At 43.9% G+C, this 22,860-nt stretch overlaps 1 protein-coding gene across 4 annotated transcripts; it reads right to left on the bottom strand.

Moving 5' to 3' along the window:
- Nucleotides 1–1,038: 1,038 nt before the first annotated feature.
- On the bottom strand, nt 1,039–20,895 carry crtc1a (CREB regulated transcription coactivator 1a). 4 transcript variants are annotated; one of them, XM_030114186.1, is made up of 15 exons: nt 20,709–20,895; nt 16,396–16,512; nt 15,314–15,439; nt 13,230–13,291; nt 12,983–13,077; nt 12,283–12,368; nt 12,152–12,192; nt 11,505–11,695; nt 11,245–11,390; nt 10,926–11,018; nt 10,096–10,194; nt 8,159–8,263; nt 5,687–5,770; nt 5,409–5,586; nt 1,039–5,271 (listed from the first exon to the last, which is right to left on the bottom strand). In XM_030114186.1, exons 1-15 carry the CDS (start codon nt 20,832–20,834, stop codon nt 5,066–5,068), a joined length of 1,755 nt encoding a protein of 584 aa, XP_029970046.1. In that variant the 5' UTR covers nt 20,835–20,895; the 3' UTR covers nt 1,039–5,065. The 4 variants fall into 4 exon arrangements, with proteins under 4 accessions (XP_029970046.1, XP_029970048.1, XP_029970050.1 ...); XM_030114188.1 differs by having other exon boundaries at nt 10,096–10,191; nt 12,152–12,194; nt 12,285–12,368; XM_030114190.1 differs by lacking the exon at nt 8,159–8,263.
- Between the last annotated feature and the right edge of the window lie 1,965 nt (nt 20,896–22,860).

Raw genomic sequence — 22,860 nt, 5'->3', positions numbered from 1 at the left:
ATATAGGTGCATTTTGTCAGCATAACAGTGAAAGAAGAAACTGTCCTTTCTAAGAGCTGGAAGGACGAGGAGAAGGAAGGACCTGCAGCAGGTGGAGAGGGTAGGCAGAGTTTAAAAACCAGAGGAAACAGAAACCTTCCCAGCACTCTTCTGTCATTACTTCTTTATTTTTTTTGCACCCATCCCACACAGGAAGGTTGCAGCTCATTAGCATCGCTGTTGCGCTGAGAGCGGGAGAGCAGGGCCGCGGCTGGGCTGGGAGCTGAGGAAGTGGGTGAGAGTCCGAGCGCTGCCAGTTTTACGGGGGCCGCAATTATCATACAAACCACCGCCGCGAAGCTCCGCTTCTCCCGCACAAGAGATTCAAACCGACTCCCAGTGTTCATATATATATATTTATTTTCATCTCATTTACAAATAATAATGCAAAGATACAAAGACAGAAGCCTTCACACAAGAAAAATACATCAGGTACGGTCAAAACAGAAGTGTATTTCATCTTTAATACAGCACACATGTACAGCCAACTTGGATTCTTTTGGTCCGATGTTACAGATAAAATAGAAAACACGCCATCTGAAGAGAGCAAGGTTTTGACCACTCATTTTTAAAGGGTTAGCTCAAAGAAATACCAACTTGCCAAGCTGTGCTGCAGAATGCTATTTTGCATATTATACGAGCATAATGTTTCCTGTCGCTGCGAGGACACTCAGCAGGCGGTTCGACCGGGGATGGGGCGGGAGGTGCCATGCTTTTTATTACCAAAACCAACTGAATGCATCCCCGTGCATGAACCTTACATTTCCCCCCACTAAGTGCTCCTGCAGCACCGAAAAGTGTTTATTAAGTCTCCCGGTTTGCTTCGACAGTGTCGCTTCTGCAAACTCCGAATCCCCACTGTCGGTGCTGAACCGCGCTTATAATTCACACTTTGACTAAAACAATAGCAGATCTCCTACTCAGTTCATTACAGGAGCATAACACATCTCCTCACGGCTGTAAAATGCTTTTGCAGTGTTTGGAATAGTATCGCTGTACTTAGAAACAAAATACATTATATAACATTTTTAGCTGCCATTGTATGAGGCCTGAACCAGCACTGGGCCGTCCTCACAATATACACAAAGGATTCCTAACTATGAGAGAGCCACTGAGTGACCAGACGTGACTGTATGATTCTGTTTGTTTAAGTTCCTTATTCATCTGGCTTCATACAGTAAATATATCTGCTATTTCTTACTCATATTACCTCCGACAGGCTCTTGTTTCTCTGTTTTGGTGTGTAGATTATTATCCATATTACAAAAAAAAAAAAGAAAAAGAAAAAAGCGTTTCCACAAATTGTAAAACATGAAGCTAAAACTAATCACTCAGTTTAAAGCAAAATGCAACATGTAAAGATATTTTTCCCTGTTGTGTAGTAAGTAAAAAGATCAGTCGTCTCTCAGGGTGATTTCATGATGTAAACAATGCACTGAGGAATTCTTAGTTCGTGAAATATTTTGAATCCAAATAGAATGTTTTAAGAAGAAGAAAAAAAAAAAAGAGATGTGTTTCATATTTCTTTTCCGTTGCTTGTGGCTGTTGCTGTTTTAACTTTGGTTGATTTAACATTAAATAAAGTGGAAATGAGAAAATAAATACAGTACTTATGAAAAATTCACCATAACACAAAATCCAATAAAAACTTTAACTATTTAAAAATCTTTTTTTGGTTTTTTTTTGTTTTTTTGATAGTATTTAGCTTCTCTTAGCAGGTACACTGAAAAAAGAGAGTTGCTTTAAACTAAATAAAAAGTGCTCTCAGGGTCTGAAAATGCATATAGATGAGGTCTAAAAAAGATCATACAGTCAACTGAAATAACTTATAAAATGCTCATTTTATACCTCTTATTTGTATTTCATTCTCATAGTACTGAAGTTACTTTACCGCTTCACTGTCAGACGGCAAAACTAGTCATCTACACTGCGAGTGGTTCATATGTATGTAGTGCGTCATTCCAGATACAGTTTCTACCCAAGCCGACACATTTCAGGTAGAGAAAAACAAACATTGCTCTGTTGTAAACTCTTGTCTTTGTAAACACTGGCTGAACACCAATGGATACCTGAACGTTGATGCATAAAAAGGTGGCAGTAACGAGTGGAACATCAGTCAGAGCTATCTACAGAAGCACGAAATAATAATAATAATAATAATAGTAATAATAATAATCATAATCATAAGAACAAAAAAAATCAAACTACAAAGATGTCAGGCTCAATGTAAAGTCTGGAGGTCCAGCAGAGATTAGAAGAGCCACAATGACATATTGCAGCACAGTTGTCAGTGCATTTTCTTACTTTGACATCATATCACATAAAGCACACACGAAAAAAAAACATAGTTCCTACCGTTCAGCAATATACACAGCTAGTCTAGAAGATTCACCATGACATAATCGAACTCTGTGGGTGTTGCACAGGAAGTAAGCACATACTGTATATCGCAGTACAAAACATGGTACCAAACAACAGCCTCTACGTGTGCATAAAAAAAGCCGATTACTATATATCTGATGCGTTTAGGCTTCACTTAGCAGTTACACAGCCAACACATGACACCGTTATTTCAAAAGAGAGAAAAAAGAAAAAGAAAAAGAAAGACACAGAGAACAAATAACGCAAATGCAAAGAAAATTGATCAGACTGACAAAGCTGATAACACCCTTCAATTAAAAAAAAAAAAAGAAGCCACAGAGCCATACGCGGGGAAAACGTTTCCAGGAACTCGTGCAGTCACAAAATAAATATTAAAAATGATCCTCTGAATAAAGGAGTATTGAACTATGATGCATCTGGAACATTTCTTTTTTTTTTTTTTTTTTTTTAAGAATAGAAAATCACCAAAGCTTCATGACTCAATTTCAGCGTTTTCAATCTTTTTCTTTCCGCTGCGTGAGACTAAAGGTGAAACATGCTGGCACGGAGGTCTTCTACACACATCAACAGACGTAATGTTGCAGCTGTTTCCATAATGTGTTTGATGGGAAATGGATATATCATGTCCAAAACATAAGAAAATCATCTTCCAATCTTTTTTTTTTTTTTTTTTTTTACCTGCACTGAAACAATTTTTTAGGGACATTTGCTCCCATCTGATAAATCACACCATATTGTAATACATGAATATTAATCTGTTAAATGGTGTTTTGTCTCTAAATTAATGACAGAATCTCCGCAGCAGGAAGGAGCTGTAGTCACAGGATGACTCACCTCAGAATTTAGGACAGAGTGTGTGACAGCAGACAGATAACAAAGTACTTACAAGTTAAGTAAAAACTCAGCTCTTTTTAAATAGACTATCTGAATTTGAGTTTTCAAAAAATAACTATATTTTTTTTTATTCATATAACTTTTTTATTTTTCTTGTTTTTTATAAGAAGGCAAGTTTAATTAATTAAAGACAGGGAGAACTGGTCCAGTGCACATAACAGTCACATGGAGGAGGAGGAGGAGAGGCGTATAACCCCTCGTAAATCAGTGTTTTAAAGAAATGGTTAAAGTGCAATAATGACAAATGGGGGCGGCACGTTTATGGATGAGTGCAAAGGACCCATCAACAGCAAAAACACACTGATTTCATGTGGGATTTTTCAAATAGAAAAAAAAAAAAAGCATGATGGTGCAGAAATTCAAAACTTGAAACAAACTGATACAGAGGCGAAGACGACACCAGCAGGACAAGGAAATAGATAAAACACACAGACACACACTTCTACAACTACACAGTCACACATATCTGCTTTGTGGGGAGAAAAAGTTACCAACTCAAAGAATTTTTTTTTTTTTTTTTTTTTTTTTTTTTGGTCCAAGGAGGACATAAAGGCTCGATATGAGAGGCAATGAGGATGGTCTGATGGCAACAACACGACTGTACAGATGTGACCGAAATACATTCTTGTTGAATCAACAATGCTGTTCTTGTGTACAGAGGCAGATCAATTGTCTGGAAAAATATATATATTTCAACTGCGCTGAGGTCACATCTTTGGGAGCGATCGAGGAGGGTTTCTACGGCGCGCCGCCTTTTTCTCTTAAAAACAAAACAAAAAAGAAAATGCTTGAAAAGCAACATGGCACCGTCACTGTGCATTCTTTAAAGATCATGCACATTGGCTTCCTATAACGCAAGAGTTCACTGTGTCTGTCTCACTTCTAAATCCATCACTGTAGTTTTGCATAGATACTAATACGCAAACTCTTATCACATTCTGTACATGTAAAATATAAAACAAAACAAGCCTGTAAACATCTAGTTCATGACAAACGCCTCATTTATCCATTTAGGCCTGATAAATGAATACGAAGAATGATATGGTGGTGACGATGCCGTGTGTGTTTAAGCCCATCTACCTGTAAAAAGAGTGAAAATGACTCCATCAACCCTCCCTGGCGTTGACAGAAGAGTCATCTTTGCACAAAAAAACCAACACAACAAAATGTCAAGCTATTAAGGCAAAACAATATGCACAGTGATCTGTGATTTCATGCATAACCGACGACTGCCATTAACCAAAATTCAGCATGTCTTCAAAAATAAATTAGGTTGTGACACAATGATTCAGAGGCCTCCGATCACGGCCGCCTCCTCTGAGTCACCGGGCTGCTCCGCGCTCACAGGTGTGTGTGTGTGTGTGTGTGACGGGCGTACAGTAAATCGACAAAGGGTTTTCTATGCAGACACACTGAAGTCCAGGCTGTTGATGTTTTTTTTTTTGTTTTTTTTTTCCCATCGAGCTTCATGAAATCAAAAGCAGGCATCTGAAACTTAATTTTGCACAACAGAACAGAACCGTGACCTCCTACCACGCTGCACGTCGTCGTGTGTGACCGGGACGCCGGCGGCAGTCTCCAGGAACACCTGCACGCCGCCTCCTCCGGCGGCGTTTCTTTGAAAAGCTCTCATGTGGGGTCGGGTGGAGTGGAGTCGGTGTCTCCTCCTCCATCAGGGGTTCTGGGGCAGCGGGTTTCACACACCTGTGGAGGAGCGAGCGGGGGAGTGGGGGGGGGGGGGGGGGGGCGGTTACAGCCGGTCCAGGCGGAAGGCGTCCTCCGTGGCCGGGTCGGCCAGGACCATGTCGGGGTCGTTCAGCATGTGCAGGCCGTCGAGGGTCAGCGGGTCGATTTTCAGGTCGTCCAGAGGGAACTGGGAGTCGACGTCGAAGCCCACGTCTGTGGACAGAGGGCCGGTCAGATCCTTGGGGAGGCTGGGCGGAGACTCGCCGCTCACTGGAAGAAACCGGAACACAAACCGAGGGGATGAGTGTCCATGTGAGAGGATGCTGAGATCACAAGAGAGAAGGCCCGAGTGCTCGTCTCTTCTGCCGTGAGCTCCATCTTAACGAGACGGTATGTTAAAACGGCACCTGTGAGAATGATGTTGGGGATGTTGCCGTGGTTACTGTATCCCAGCTGCTGCGAGCCCTGGAGGTTGCAGTGGCCAGTCAGTCCCATCATCAGGGCCTGGGAGTAGTTGAGGGTGGAGGTCTGGTTGTACAGGTTGTCGGAGCTGATGGGGGTCTCAATCATGTTGAACTGCTCCAACTGGGAACCGCCAGGGAAACAAACACAGCAGGGGTGGGGGGGACGTTTTATTCTCCACCCTCGAGATGCGACGTGGAGGTCTGAGGACGGGAGACCGTACCTGCTGCGAGAGAGCGCTGGCCTGGATGGACGGCAGCTGCTGGTCGTAGAAGTCTGCGAACACGCTGCCCAGTATGGAGTTATGCTGCAACAACACACACGCCAGATGTGTTTTCTTCCACTCGGGGGCAAAGTCACGGCACGGGGCAGCAACATGAAAAGGCTACAGAGGTTCCACATTTAACATAAAACACAGAGTATGAGAAGACCACACTGAAAGCCTCAACAGCGGTCACAGCCAGGAGCCGGAAGTCGCCTCACAACATCTGGAGAAATTCACAGCTGGCAGTGAGTGTCTACGAGTGTTTTTCCAGAAAGGTAAGAGTGATGAATTGGCTAGAAAAATTTCATGGTTGTTAAGTTGATGCCTCCAAAAGGATGAAATTGAGTCAGAAATAAAAAAAAGGTTTGAGTTTCAGTCAGTGAAACAAGATAGGACTCAGGTGTGTACCTTGAATGACAAAATCACTCCAAAATCTTCAGGTTGCTGTTCACAAGAAGCACCTGTCTCATGACAGAAGATTTTAGAATTCATCAGAACTGGCCAATTTCAGCAGAAAACTTGAAGCCAGACACCTTGTTGTGTGTAATTAAATTTGAGTTTTCTCCCTTTGTTCCATCCTACAGAAAACTCTGTTCCTAGTTGGGCTACAGTTCATAATTTGTTCTTTATTTTCCTTTATTTATTTCACTGTCCCTCAGTTCTCTTGTCAGAAATCAAAGTTTTTTTCTCTCCACCGATGCACATGCGAGCACTTTTTGAATTGTTGTTCCTCTCCCCTGTTCTTACTGTGCAGAATGCCCTGAGATGACAGACCAAACGGATAGAAACACGCCGATGTCCAGATCAGCAGGATAAAGATGAGCACAGCCTTAAGGACACCTTGCATTCAAAAGGAAACTCGCTCTGCTCTTGTGCCTTCGGCCTTGGCATTTTAATGAACTCTAACCAAGTCGAATGTAACACACACACAAATAAAGGGAGAATAGTCCCCTTTGTGACATTATTCTCTCTGCTCTGACTCATCCAGCGCGAGCTAATGCTCTTCCAAGTTCCTCATTTGAATGTCCTCATTGAACCAGTGAGAGAAAGTCTCCTATTTCACCGTGTCCTCCTAATCTATCAGTAATTGGATCATCTCCTCCGCCCGTGCTCCTCCTAGTTGGAAACCAAATTATCTGTGTGTGCTGCAGATGTCCCCACAGGGCAGAGCAGGATAACAGAGCTGCACGAGCCTGTCGGCTGCGGTTTAGCCCGTGGATAACCCCGGGAATACAAGCCGGCCACTCCGGCGCAGGGGAGAAGAGAGCCGGGCGAGCAAACAGCGGGACGATCACGGAGGAAAATCAAAAAGCACCCGCCAGCGTGCGTCACTCACCGCGTCTCGCCTCCTCCTCATCTCATAACACACATACGTTTAAAGATGAGGGGAAAAGCTGAATGGAAACGTTATTTAGAGGACTTAGTTCGCAGAGACACTGCCTGTTTTCATTAGATTCAATTTTTAAGAGAGAAAATGTTATAAAACAAAAACACCGGCAGAGGTGAATGATTGATAACAAACTCCAATGGATGCTCACACTGACTCTCACACAGATTAACAACGCGGTCCATGTTTACCTTGGGCGTGTTTATATTTTCACAGCGCAGCACGCCGCGAGCAAGGTTCAGTTTGGTGAGATTTAACCAAAACCATCAGCAGCTTCTCAAAAAAAAAAAAAAAAAAAAAAAATCCTTTGAAAGAGATTAGCACCAGCCTTCACGCTCTCGCAGTCCCAGTGCTGATTAAATAACACAATAGATGTGACAAACAGTGAATCAAAAAAAACAAAAATAACTCGCTGTAGCAGGACTGGGGAGGAGAACAGTGGAGATGCAACGCAAATAGCACAAAAGCAGCAGAGAAGGGAGGGTCAGGGACACAGCTACACCACAACACATCGATGACACTGAGTGTTTACAGAGACTGCTGGTCAGATCTGGGCAAAACAGCGACTAGCCAGGCTTCACCACTGATTACAGCTTCATGCAAAAACACTGCTGAAGGACTGGATTTGCTTCTGTGACAGTGCTTTACCAAAAAGGTCTGCAAGAAGTATTAGTGTGTATACACGCATATTTTCATCCCTTTGTTTTTTCAAGCATGATTCGAGTCCTCATCATGCTTAAGGCATGTTTTCAATACAGAGGGGAAAGTCAGTGCATTAACTAGAATAAGCACCATTGAAGGAATAAGCCTGTTTCGCTTTAAAGCCATCCTCCGCTGCTCAAACCTAAATTTCATTTCCTCTTCTTCATCTTCATTTTTTTTTTTTTTTTTTTTTGCCCAGATCTGCAAATATCAACAAAAAAAGCTGCTGTGGAGGGGAGGGCAGCCACTGAAATCCTACTCGGCACCACAGAGCTACGATGCAAGGGACGGTGACGCTCATACGGGATGAGCCAGCAGCTCGTCAGTCCACACGCCCTTACTTGAGGCGAACCTCCAGGTGAGAAGCCTTGATTGGAGACGGGAGAGGTCGGAGACTGATTGGCAGAGGACCCGACCCTACTGCGGTACTGTTGGAGGGAGGGAGCCTGATACAAGAGGATACACTTGAATTATTCACATTGGAGGACGCTCTGTTCTCCGTGCACTTGTTGTTGTGTGTGAATCTCCTCGTGCGGCTCATTACGGACCCGGATTTATGGAGTCGCTGAAATATTAACTCGATGCCTCTCACTGTCATAAGCAGGCACGCTCGTAGCCGAGGAAGAAAGCGAGCGGCAGACACGCCGTGCATTAAAAGACGAGGAAAACTACGGGGTGGGGGCGGGGGGGTCAGGAAAAACACTGCCGGCAATTACATCTAAGCTGGCGAATATTGAGGAGATTTGTTCTGGTCTTTGATTTAAGATCTTCTCAGTATAATTTAAAAACAAAATCAAAATATTAGCAAGTAGTCTAGAAATACAGGTGTTTAAATCAAGGTTACATCGATCCTTCAGAGGTCACTGAAATACCTGAAAATCAAAAAGCTCAATCACATTAAAAAGGAATTTTGAGACATATTTACTGTTGTGATTCTCAGTAATCTCTTTTATCCAATTTGATACTATTTTTAAAGTACAGAACCTGGGCTGCAGGATTTTAGGTGAATAAGTAATACGCTCTGACACAGTTGTTTTTTCCACGTCCTGGTGCTTTTTTCTTGCCTGACATTTACACCAGCTGTGAAGACAGACTGTATTTCTCCATCACATTTGCACCTGCACTTCCCACCTGCAGTGTTCCAGCATTTGGTCGACCTTGTTTGTTTTTCCTTGATTTTTTTGTGCTTCTGACTTCATCAGATATGAAAAAGCTTAAAATGCTTTTAAAAGTTTTTCAAATTAAGCTCGCTTGACTGCACTTTTCATTCACGTTTATGATTTTGAATTTGAAGAGCATGGAATGCACAGTGCATGCAAATATAATCTTTTTCATTTCAGTCTTTTCCAATATGTGTATTGCACATATCATAATAATAAAGTATTTATTGTGCAGCTCTACGAGGTAGTATAATCACTGTACTGATTCATTTTAAGGTTAAAGGTGACACAGCTGTTTCTTCATGTATTTTATGACGAGTATCAGACTAACATTGTCAGTTCAGGAGGAATACTGAAAAATAAAATGCTGAGCTTTTCAAAATATGGCCGCATGCCCAATAAAGAGTTAAAACTAAAGGCTGGAAACAGTCCAAACATGCAGTTATCTTTTCATAGATAAGCGCCACAGTGAGGTGGGATCAGCATAGAATTTCTTTCAAAACGGCCAAACAATACAAATATGGAGGAGTCTCTTGTCTTATTTGTGCAGCTCAAGGCCCCTGCTGAGCTTCCTTCCAGTGTTTTCCTTGACCTGACGCAGCACGAGCGCGGTCTTCGGCGGAGATGAAGAGAATGTAGGCCACTTCATTTCTGCAGTAATCCAAACTCATTCCCACTGCAGCAGGAGCCGAGCGGCCAGAGCCGAGATCTGAAGGACAGGCAGTGCTTCACCGTTCGACTCTCTTTCACGCTCTAAACATTTAGTTTTTAATGCATGCAGAAATTATCATTTTTTTGTCTTAACCCTGACTAAATACAGGCTTTAAAGCTGCATGTAAATAAAGTATGTTTCGTAGTGTGCAAGTGCAATCTCACACCCCATCAGACAATAGGATTCGCTCATATTAACATATTTGTTTGGATCTAAGAAGACTAAAAAAGTGGCGTCTTATAGTCGGGATCATCTTATAGAACAGAGTGTGAACCACTGAGTCCGAGTGGGAACAGCTGCTCGGGAGCAAAACATTTCAGAGACACCGGCCAAGAGCAGCCGGTCAACACCGTGTTGCAATCCCAACAGGACTCCGGGGCGCTCGGCAGCGACGCAGGCGGCTCACCGTGTTCATGTCCATGCTCACGTTGGTCTGTGAAGACGTCTGGTTGTCTGACGGGGAGCAGGAGTTCACCGAGGGAGGCAGCTGGACCAGACCCGTCTGCTGCGAAACAAGACGAGGAGTCATGAATCAAGAGGCATCATGTCGTCATGCAGGACAAATATAGTTTGACACCGGCTAATCATAGACACACAGCATATCATGAGAAAGTTCATATTTCCTGAACTACATCAAACTTTCAAAACTTAAAATTTGAATACCAGATTTTTTTTTTTAAGTGAAGGCCATAATTATCACAATTAAAAGTTTGAAATTTGAGAGGCGCTACTGAGATACTTAGTGACAGAAAGGACTTTTTATCGAATCAGACACAGTGAGGGCAAGAAATAACCGTAATATTGAATGACTGGCTGAAGTGTGTGTGAGTAACGGAGGCCAATCTGAGGCTACATTTCCTCGCAGACACAAATTTAACTACGCGCTCGCTAAACATCACCTACACCAATCTAATTACACACACACACACACGTAAATGTGGGCGTGCATAAATCTAAGTACGAGTCGCACACATCTCACTGCAAACACACAAACAGCATCCAAGCGTACACAAACAAAAACACCCACAACCCTCCATGCACGAGGCATTTTTCTCGACTGGCCCCATGAAAGGAAAACAGCTCTTTAACCTGAGTGTGCCAAATATTGGAAACAAAAGGCGCTTAAACCCTTCTTCTAAAGCTCTTTCTCCGTGGTCTTTCCCTGTGCTAATCTAAGCTGGCATCTTGCTTGGATGCAGGTATTGAGTGCAGGTTAGGTGTTGTGCAGAAACTCACTTGCTGGCTTGGGTGTGTCTGAGTCGTCGGCTGCTGGTTGAAGAAGGCATACTGGGACAGCTGCTGCTCAAGGTTCATGGCGTTGATGGCCGCCTGGAGGAAACGCAGCAAGGTAAAAGACAGCAAGCGGCAAACGCATGTAAATATTATGTAATCGAGTGAAGAAACAATTACTGGAAACAATGATTTTACATCAGTATGAAAAACCGAAACATGATTAATTTGTGATTTCTATCACAACAAAAGTTTATCTGCTGCATGCCAGGAACCGTCCAAATCAATAAAACTGATCAAACTGAGGCAGAGAGGCGTGCGGTACCTGAGACAGTGTGAGAGGGGGAGACGTCGGGGAGACCTGCAGGTTCTGGTGCTGGTGGGATTCTCCTGCGCTCAGAATGAGAGGAACCATGCTGTCCTCTCCAGACTGGATTTCCATGGTTACCGTGGGCTGAGAGGTGTTCACTCCTACCCCACATGCAAAAAAAACACAACAAGGAAATAGTCTTCCTTCAACTCCACCAACAAAATTGGCACCAAATAATCGCCAAACAGCAGAAACAGCCAATCATTTCCGTTCACCTTGCGTGCTGCCCAGGGGCTGCACGCTGCCCGTGGAGCCGAAGGAGGCGGCGGCCGCATCGTCGGAGTCGAGCGGGGTGGGCAGCGGGGGAGGGAAGTGGATGTTGGTTAAGTCAGGGAGGGAGCCGCCGGTGTTGTGGGCTGCTGGTTTCTGTGAAGCGGTCAACTGCTGGTCGGGAGACGGAAATATGCTGCAGAGAACGGGGAGGAGGTGAGAACGCTGCAACCGCGGCACGCTTAATGCATTCCGATAATGAGGAATCACCACGGGACAATTTACACTGATTAAAAATATTACCCAAGACAAATAATTAGAACTTCTTGCTTTTGGCCACACTCTCTCATTACTTCTGCAGGAACAGAAGAAACCCAGCGGCTACAGTCAATGAAACATCTTTATCTTCTCCCTTCATCGGTATGCACATATCTCTAATTTATAAAGATTACTCTGGTAAAATAATGAGAACAATGTGAAATCAAAGTCAGATGGCTTTAATTGAGAGGACAATGTTTTATTCATCAACATTCCTTGCGTGTGTGTAAATACACACACAATCAAAGTCATCGCTCTGTTTTAAAATCACATCATGCTTTTTGATCATATGTGTCTCCACACACAAGCTCCACAGAGGAACAAAAATACTCACTTGATTCCAGGAACTTTGCAGGGTTTGGACCTTGACATGTTCTGAATGAACAGAAAGTTGGAACATGTAGTCAAAACACCATCAAGAGCAGGTCAGAAAATGCATTTATTTATGGATCTTAAAGTTTTTACTGTTTTGCAGTCCCAGTTCTGTTTTTGTCCATCTTCATCAACTTCCTGTTTAACCGTGTCAGACCCTGGTACGGTGAGTAAGAGAACTGAGGAATGAAGAAAACACACACTCCTCAGTCTCTTCGGTTTTCACATTTTCATCCTGTTCGAGCTTATAATAACTTTACGGAAGGATAGATAAAGTACAAATAAACTAAACAGAACAAGGCAGGAAGTCTCACGTTTCCTAAGTTAAATTTACCAAGCAGAAATCCCCCAGGCGACAACGGGACTCCTGTAAATCAGTACTTATGTTAATGAAGCCGGTTTTCTTCCTTTTTTTTCTCTAGTTTGCCTTTAAAGCTACATTCATACACTCTCATCTTACACTGGAGGACAATCAAATCACATGAAGAAAGCGAGAATTTACCCCCACGATAAAAAAAAATGACTGAAGGGAAAAACAGCAGAGCGCTGCAGCTAAAAAGAAAAAGCACAACCTGACTCATTTAGAGCCGAGCGAACAAAAGGCTCACTCCAAGTGTAAACAAGGTCGCACTTTTAATCTCCAACTCGTAACTGAGCCTTCTGTTTGACATACAGCAGACCGACGACCCTGCTGCTCTGCACGGCGATCGAAGCGGTTAAATTTAAAAAAAACTAAATAAATAAATAAATAAAAGGGCTGCTTTGTGTAAACGACTGTGAGATCCTGCGTTACCTCGTTTTGGCTGGAGCTCCTGAGATCCTCCAGTGAAGGAGGCCTGCTGGGCAGGCGTTAGTGTGCTCTGATGTAGTGCTGAGTCAGAGTTTGTCCTGCGGCACGAGAAATAACAATCACACAGTGCAACGTATGCATACAGGAAAACTGGAAAACAGGGTTTGCACGGGAAATACACATAATTCATTGTAGAGCGAGCAAAACGGCAGCCAGGCAGTCAGTGCTTCATTATTACAGACTGTCTTACCTCCTCCAACTAGTGTCAGGTGGCGGTGACAGATATACGGAGCCATATGGGCAGCTGTCAATGTGAATTCGCAGGTTAAGAAAATACAGCTGCAGACTGGATATCTTGGCACCTGCGACGCAGTCTCTCCCGTTAAATTTATGCAGACAGGAAGATACAATATTAGAAAGAAGAAGAAGAATCACAGCTCCGCTGGCACAATCACACCAGCGTGTGACAGAGGTGACGCCAGACTTCCTTAGCACTTCACTTACAATCCTGAAAGCCATATAGCAAACATGTCCATGATCAGGGTCGAAAGATTTTTTTTTTTTCTTATGCCCAATCGTAATACTAAAACAGTTTTGCAGGGTCATTCACATGCATCTTATTTGATTCCCTCCTGATTAAAGGCCCTTGTGTGGAGCTGTTTCTCCTCTATTTTCAAATCCTGAAGTGTTTTCTAATCTCTCATTCTACAATTCAGTCTATGATTCCAGCATGTTCAATCTCAGACATCCTCATCACTCACACATTCACATGAATCATGTACGGCAGTCGATACGGAAGAGTCTTTTTCTCTTTAAGGGGGAAAATGATCCGACCGCAGCTTCATTGTGTGCATCTTCAGGGAACATCTCAAAACTCTTGCTCCAGTTCTCTGTCATGTCTTTAATTGATCTCAATGAGATTAGCATTTGATTTATATTGATTTTCTGCAGAATCATCAAAAAATGTGCAATGGGTGTCTCCTGGTTTCACCACTCCATATCTGGCAATTCTTTCAAACGTGAAACACGCTGCTGATTATGAGAGTATCAGACGGATTGAGATGATCTGTGAACGTGTGGTCATGAAGCGAGGGTCAGGATCAGAGGGAAACCTGCAGGTACAATCCGCACGAAGACGACAGGAATTGGTCAGATCATTTAATGGATGTCCACAAAATTTCCAGAACTACTTGAGAAATTTGGGTTGAACACTAAACAAGCGCTCCAAAAGCTGTCAACGTGAGTGCTGACAGCTGCCACGAGGCTGAGGAAACAACATGAGCCCGTCATAGAGACCACAGGAACCCGAAGAGAGGCCAAGCAAACAGTCTGGACGGTTCTTAGAGACGAGGAAAGCCTGGAAAACTGAGAAACACCAGAGAGCCCGTGTTCGCACAGAAGACTACCCAAGGAAATGATTGACAATTTCTTTTCTTGTTAAACCAAAGAAACCTCTGCACAGGTGATTCCAGATGTCACTATCAAACATGAGCAGGTACGCCATCATGGACGTATCTTATCTGTGAGATAAGCTGGATGTAGTGTTTTGGCACATATGACTGCCAACAGAAACCGGTCGATGCTGTTTATGGAAGGTATAACAGCTCGTAGTAGAAGAAGCTGAATTTATTTGGAAGTGTGGAATTTCCAAGTTCAATGGAATTTGCCTTTGTTTTTCCCAGCTTGGTAATCGGAATTTTCTCAGAACACACAACCTGATTCCACTGTTAGGTTGTCTGATATTAGAATTTGAATATTTAAAATATTTGTTTGACAAGAGCAGGAAGGACAAGTTTTGACGAGGACTACAAAAATTCATCCTCACATCTAGAGGGCCAATGTCTGAGCAGCTACATCTACTACTGGATCATAAGAGAACAATGCCAATCAATACAATGACAATGACCGAGAAGAAAATGACCATCTTCACCACATTATTCTTGAATTCAACAATCTAAACGTGTTTGGAGAGCAGCACAGTCGGAGGCTGGCGGACACATGTTCCCCTTCACTGCTGGCGACGCTAAAGCTCCTCTCTATCCCCACAAGTCTTCACTAATGTTGCTTGTTTTGGCCTCATGTCAGCACTTTGTCCGAGTGGCCGCACCGTGTTTTATTAACATCTCCGCTGCATTAATATTCATTTCGTTTCACCTTTGAGCAAAGGGAAAGCCAGTCACGCCAGACTATTCTCAGCCTAATTCCTCCCACACCCGCCTAATCAGCGCCATTAATTTGAGCCACCTGTCAGGGAATATCTGACGGAGCCGTGGTTTTAATCACGTTCAGACCCTGAATAGAAAATAACAATATGCGGGCGTTGTTAAAGGATATCTGCCGTCCGTGTTTGTCAACGGAAAGGGGTTTCCGGTGGGGCGAAGTGATGCGGTTCCGGTCCCGGTAGACTCTGTCAACCAGGCCGTGGTGTCGCGTTGATCTGTTTGTGTCGAGCCCTGAATTCTGAAGGAAAAAAACCAACAGCAACAAGCAAACTTTGAGATGAACAGAGTCTTTAATTTACAAAAAAGCAAGCTTCAGCTCAGGCAGACTGCGCTTTAAAACTTGGCCCCGCTACACTGTCCTTGGCGAGCAGAGAATAGAAGGATCTGCAGAGCAAGTACTGCAGGTAGAGGAGGGCCGAACGCTGAGAACCAGCACAAATGACAAATGGCTGCAGTGGATTAGGAAACAGAGTGCAACTCCCCGAGTGTGTGTCTGCGCAGGGAAGCATGCATGTACTGTATGTTTGCAAGCATGCACGTGTGTGTGTGTGTGTGTGTGTGTGTGTGTGTGTGTTTTTTTTTTTTTTGTATGTGTGCATGCATGCACGTTCCTATCCATCTATCTAGTCCAATCTAGTCTATCTAACAAGACTGGAATCACACACTTGCTCCTGTGGAAATATATAAACAGGAATGTTTACTGCTGATCCATTCTTTTTTTTTTTCACAATTCCAAACAGACATTAGATTTTAGATTAGATAAGAAGTCAGTGTCATTCATTTTGAATGAAATCTGACTTAATATTTCACATAAACATCCATGATAACATTCAGAGATGTCACATTCATTTGCTGCCATTCATTCGCGTGACGGTTCATTTTCAAGGCTATCATTCTAAGCTGACACTTTTGTCAAAATCCCTCTGCTGTCACTTCATTCAATTTATGCAAATTGAAAGAGTGCAGAGTGTCTGCATTTAATGTGTTTACTCGCACAAAGTTCAGCCTCCTTTCACAGAAAAACTTAGAAAAACTAGATACTGTATGTTTGGCACAGCTTCAATAAACAAAATGATTAAGGTGAGTTTACGACGTGGAGTGAAAACGGGGCAGAGCTCTGTGTCGGTGACTGTGGAACAAACATAGTCAATGTACGGTATGTTGAGATTGTTGTGTGAAAGACGAGCCCCTCACCTGAAAAGGCACGTCGATAGTGCTGTTTCCGATCTGATTAACGTTTGGCAGAGATCCTCCGTAGTACTGCACCCGGTTCTGTCCCAGCTGCAAATACTTCGTCTTCTGCAGCTGTAGCTGCAAGCACAACGGCATCACGTCAGCGGAGGGGCGGCTCGAAGGTCAAAGGTCAGTTGTCTCATGGGGAATTGGTTTTGCAGCCAATAAGAAGACACGGAGTTAGATTCACAATGATATTAGCGACACACACGAATACAAATGTGTTGGAACAAAACGCCCTCCTCCCTCTGTGAATAACGGAGCATCAAAGCAGAGTGCAGGTGCACCAAGCAGCAGACACTCAGAAAACCCTGATCAGAAACAGCCATAAAAACAATACGCCAATAATCTGATGTTCATCATGAAAAAGTAGATTTGTGCTTGAGTGTCTTCACGTGACGAGGTGCAAATACTGCACATACACGCACAAGCACACGCACACGCACACGCACGCACACACACACACACACACACACACACACACACACACACACACACGCTCTTTCTGCAGGCCAGCAGCAGAGTCTTGCCTCTTCAGCATCTTCTTTTAATCACCTTTAGAGGTTTTCTTTTATTCAAGATAATGTTTTATTTAATTGATGACCTACTGTTTCTTGCTGCTGTGTTTCAGTCCTTCAGTTTTTCCTCTTTTATTCTTGCTGCATTTGACATGTTTCTTGCTCACAGGTCAGTGTAAGACTGTTTTATACCTGCTATTTCAAATATTATTGCTATTCTTATTCTCACCAGTGTTAGAAAATTACTGCAGCAGAAAAATCCAAAGTATCTACAAAAAGTAAGAAAAAAGTGGATAACTGCATTATTTATCTGTTGTAACAATGCCTCTTGGCAGTAAATGTTCCACCACAGGCAAATCTGATTGTTTCTCTTTTTAATTGTGCCGCGTCCATAAAGAATATGCGTTTATGGGATGAGCAGCACAGCCGAGCATGCTTGGGCCCACAAAATCTAATCAATGTTAAACAATTTGTTCAAATAATTGCTCAGACTACAATCAACTGTTGATGAAGCACAGAATAATTTGAGGTCTAAATAGTCTGATTTATCCATGAAGCGTTCAGACCCTTCAGGTAACCTGAAACCGGTTTACTCAGGGTAAAGACGATCAAACAGAACATCTGAAGTCGACTCAAGCTGTTTTTATATTTGTCCAGTCCTGCACTTGCTTAAGGTTTGCGTTATTTTTCTTTTTAATTCCTAATTTGTTGTCCTGTTTTATTCCACTTGCTTTGTACATTCATGCATTTCAATGAAATCACAAGTTTTTGTTAAGGTAGTAAACATGATCGAACTTAACATATGGAGACAAGTATATGAAAAAACTCGTTCAAATTTAAAATTAGAGTATAATAACTTTCAGAACATAGGACTGAGGTGAGTTGGAAGATGATATCTGAAACATGGAGTTCAGTATGAGTTCAGTATGTCTGCAGCACTGAAAATGAACAAAATGTAGGAAAAAAAAAGACTCTTTATTTACCAAGCTTAGGTAGAAGCTGGTTCTGACAGAGCTGAGTGCAGGCCGCTACACGCACAGCAGAGATCAGGCCTGTACAGAGCCAGTTTAAAAACCGGGATGATTTTTCGGGTGGAAGCAAAGCACTTCTGCACAAAGAATAATTTAATACGGACCGGACAGGGCGTAAATTTCTGATGCTATAACAGTGTTTCTTTCAAAGTGACCTTCTGTTTTATTTCCCATTAGAGAACAAATAACCAGTCTCATCTCAGCCCGCCGCTCACTGCTGAAAAACCACAAAATCTAATATTAACCATTATTACGCCTGCGTCGCGGCTGTGTTTTGACAAGCGGCGCTTATCTTTTTAATCCTTTACATCTACTCTGGAGCGAGTGGTGAGCTGCTGCAACAAAACCAGATCAGACAGTAAAAGAGAGACCAAGTGAAAGCATGTTTAACCACAACAGGACAGGTACAGAGACCGCAGGGAGAGAGAGTCCGACTGGAAGGGAAAGAGGCGGCGGCGGGGCGAAGAGGGTGAAACTCTAAACCGCAGGCCGACTTCCCACAGGTCTAACTTTGGATCAGAGCACAGCTTCCTGGCGCTTGTCTTTGCGTTAATACAAACAAAATCGACAACAAATGAGGCCAAAGACCCCCCCCCCTCCTCTATCAGCTACATTAGAAATGCATCCAAAAATACACATTTGTAATTACACAGTATTAATTTTGACACAACTGATTCGTGAGTCGGGTTGTAGGTAGAGCTGCAACGATCGGTACAGCGGCAGGAAATTAACTGCCATCTGTTTCAGTAACTGATTGACTGTTCAGCGGTTTTATTTTTTTTTTTTTTAAATGCAAAAATGTTCTGATTCCAGCTTCCTAAATGTGAATAGATTCTGATTCTATTGTATTTCGTGAAGATAAACTGCACATCTTTCGGTTATGGAGTTTTGGCCTTGGCAGCATGAAATGTTTCGGGCTGCAGACCTCGGTAACAACTGGTCTAAATCTTCCACTATTCTCAAACATTTTAAAGACAAAAAAAAAACTGATTAAACAATTCAGAAATGTAATGCTGCAAGAACAGTGATTAGTTCCACTCTATCCATTGATTTTCTTTCATCGTTTAATTCAAGCTGGAGTCGGGGGCGTCAGCAAAATGCAGCTTTTCACTGGGAATGCATATCCAGATCATTGCAGGGCTAACACGGAGAGATACACAACCACCCACACAAACATCTCCACCTAATTCAGTGTCAGACATTTACTGAGCGTGCATGCATGTGCCTGGTAAGAGGAAGCTCCTTACAGCTTCAGATAGAGTATATCTAACAAACATATTGCAACAGCGTAAGTCCTGGATGGCATGGTTGAACGGCGGTTTGCAGAGTTGCCTCACAACCGCCAAGATGATGGCCTGAAGCAGCTGGCCAGCCGGGCTTTTATGTGCGTGCACGCTGTCCCTGTATCTGCACGGGTTTTACAAGTAAGATATGCTTAATGGAATTATTGGTGCCACAAAAGTAGACTAAGGCGTGTGTGTGCATGTGTGTGTGTGTGTGGAGGGGGGGCAGGCAGTCCAATGTGTACTCTGCCTCCTGCTCACCTGGGATCAACCTCCACTCCTGTAATCTAAAATAGATGGATGGTTTATATTCTTAATGGCTATCAAGGGGGGGGGGGGAGGGGGGGGGATTCCTAAATGATTCGACCGTTACAGGAAAAATTGTGAGTTAGAAAAATCACAGACGTTAGTAACAATAATGATGTTTGATCCCTGCAGTGAATCACCAGTACAATGCAGTCATTCATTATTATTTACTCCTCTGCTTTTCCCTGTGTGACAATGTCAAAAAATATTTTCATTGATAAAGGTCTACAAACAGAAGTGATTTGCCTTTTAGTGGGCAGCTGGCCGGGACGCGTTTCAAAATAGCTTTCATTTCCCGACTGAAAGACGAAATAAGCAGATTTTAAAAGAGAAATAGAAGGAAATTTCACAAAGCCAAAGCAGTAAAGAGTAGAAACTAATGCAAGCAGCAGGGAGGTGTTTAACTTCTCCCCAACGCACACGGATATTCTCTTCAGTGTGTTGCCAGACTGAGTGCTGGTGTTTGGTGTTTGGTGTGTGGTTGATGCCATAGGATTTATTTTGGAGCTCGCGCTGTATGTGGCTTAAAATGCCACATAATCTGCTGGCCTTCATCTTTGGGGTAAATGTCACTCGTGCACTGCAGGCCCGAGGACCTGTCGGACAAGTTCGCAAAGTCGCGGCGCACAGGCGCCTCACCCCAAATCTCTGTCTCACGCACGCACGCACGCACGCACGCACGGATTATTTACCACTAAAAAAAATACATTAAAAAAAAATGCGGCTCTGTATCCCTGCTGGAGGTGGAGGCATCCTCCAGTGCGGCTGCCTGCTTCCCTGACAGCAGAGTCAGAGCTGCGGCTGTCAAATCCGCGTGCACGCCCCTCCGCTTTCCACTTGCGTGGGACCAAAAAAATTATAATAACTTTTCGGGACGGGGGTCCCCGCGGGTCACGTCTGCGTGGCGGGGACGGACGGCTCCCGCCAGCACCGGCGCGTAGCCGGTGGAAGGAAAAAGGCTCCGGCTGGCAGGAGGCGTCGTTTTGTTATTGTTTACCTATTCTGCCCCGGCTGCGTGCCGCCGCCGCGCCGCCGCGCCGCCGCGCTGCAAATGCAGATTTGACAGCTCGCTGAAAACAAACGGAGAGGAGGAAGCCAAAAAAAAAAAAGAAGAAGAAATGGAGCGGTGTCGTTACCCTCGCAGCCCGAGTAATGCTGAGGTCTTTCATCACTTCTTCGAACGCCGCCGTCTCCTCCGCCTGCTTCTGGTTATGTAAAGCGATTTTCTCGCTGAATTTCCGCGGATTGTTCGAAGTCGCCATGTTTCGCTCTTCTGCTCCCTTTTCCTCCAGTGCCGCGTCAAGCGGCGCGCAGTGAGGACGCGCGGCTTCCGCGCACGGCTCCGCGCACACACGCCGCGCAGCGTCCGCAGCCCTGCGAACGGGGATGTTCGGGAACAGGCCGGGGGTTCCCGAGGGACCCGGGGTGGAGCAACACCCACACAGGCACCGCGCGGCTCCAGAGAGACGCACGATTCCGCACCGAGTGGAAGAAATGAGCCCAAAACAATAACAAAACAGTCGCGCGTTGCGATTTGTTCTTGTTGCGGCAAACAATCCCAGTACTGTGAAGGGAAAATCACGTCGTTTCCGGTGTGCGTCGCGGTGTTTGTGGCCACCTTGACGCATCTCTCTCGGTGAGCCTTTGCGTGCTAACGTCGATGCGCGGGGGTGTAGCGGAGGCGCACCAACATCTGGACTGCGGAACAGCCGCAAAATTTCACCATTTAGGGGACTGGCTTCTGTACGACACCCTTTATTATTATTATTATTATTATTATTATTATTATTATTATTATTATTATTATTAAAGGGAGGTGGGAGTTAACACACAGACTGCAATAACGCGCACTCATATCTACAGATAATATAGACACTCCAGTCAATCTCAAATGCATGTTTTAGGGAGAAAATCTCATCAGCCAGAAAAAATCACTCATTCACAGGGAGCTCATGCAAACTCCACACAGAAAGCCCCCCCTTAGCCCAACCCAGACACTACAGTTGGGTGAGTGGTTGTCTGAGTGCATGCATGTGACTTGCCGTGCAATTCACTTAGAGACGGATAAAAACATCACAATCCTCACAATTCATCATTTTCATGATTATTATACTAAAATGTAAATGGGTTTCATTATATGGCACTACTGCAAAGCTTGAGAACAGCCTAAAGTGCTTTACACTGTCAGTCGCATTCACCCAGTCGCAAACATTCACACACCAATGGAGGTAGCTGTTTAGGGTTCAGCATTGTGCTGAAGGACACTGACATGTAGTCAGGGGAAGATGGGGAATCAGCCCAACAACCTTTTGACTGAGAGATGACAGCTACAGCATTCATCCAGTTCACAAGATGCACTGATGAACTGGGAGAAGTTCAGCTTAGTCGGAATTTCATTTTCCTTTGTGGCTTTTCACGGTAACAGGGTTTTGGTCAGAACTTGACCGACTCTTAGAAAGTGGAAGTGCCTCTAAATGTGCTCTCTGCATTGCCTCTCACTGTCTGCCTGCAAGCCGAGCAGATCATGGAGGTGACTGAACAAGCCCGCTCGTCTGTTCTCATGTGGACAAAAACGAGTTTTCGCGCAAACAAGAAGCGGTATCTTTGTCACACGTCTGTGAAGGAATTCTCCAGTGGATTTCACGATGAACGCGTCAATCAGCAGGAGATCTCGTGCGTGTCTGTGCTTGTTTCTCGGCTGCGGCGGGAATTTCGCTCCAGCAGCGGCCTGTCGCACTCGTGAGCAGCTACAGACACCTTCAGGCTTTATAAATAAAAGTGTGTACAGCTCTGTGACACACACTCAACTAGCTGGTTCACATCCGTCTGAAACATCTCCGTCGTTTGTTTTTGCTGTAAGGTCAAACATCACACACACAATAGTTGTTGTCTTTTCTTCCCGCTCTGAAGGCAGTGTGGAGCTGTTTCACCTGCCGTTAAGTAGAGCGTAATTTGGTTATAAAGTAACCATGGCAACATGGAGAGAGAAGCGACTCCGGGCAGGTGGAGGGGGATGGAGTCTGTGAGCAGGATTACTCTGTTATTGCAGAATAAGCCTCCAGGGGCGACATTCTTGAAGTTGAGCCTATTTTGGGGAGATGTGTTTGCATGAGGGAAGCCATGTGTCGTGGGGGATTCCTAAACTCATCTGTCCTTTCTCAAAATGGTGCTCATGTTTATCCGATGCGAACACGCTGCAATAACAGCACCAGCAGCCACGGCGGATCAGTTAGCCAGAAGCAAAAAAGGGAAAATTTCACTTCACTTTTTTCAAGCTGAACATGAAAG

This window comes from Salarias fasciatus, chromosome 18 (assembly GCF_902148845.1).
Source record: "Salarias fasciatus chromosome 18, fSalaFa1.1, whole genome shotgun sequence".
Lineage (NCBI taxonomy): Eukaryota > Metazoa > Chordata > Actinopteri > Blenniiformes > Blenniidae > Salarias > Salarias fasciatus.
This window is presented reverse-complemented; position numbering and strand designations above follow the sequence as displayed.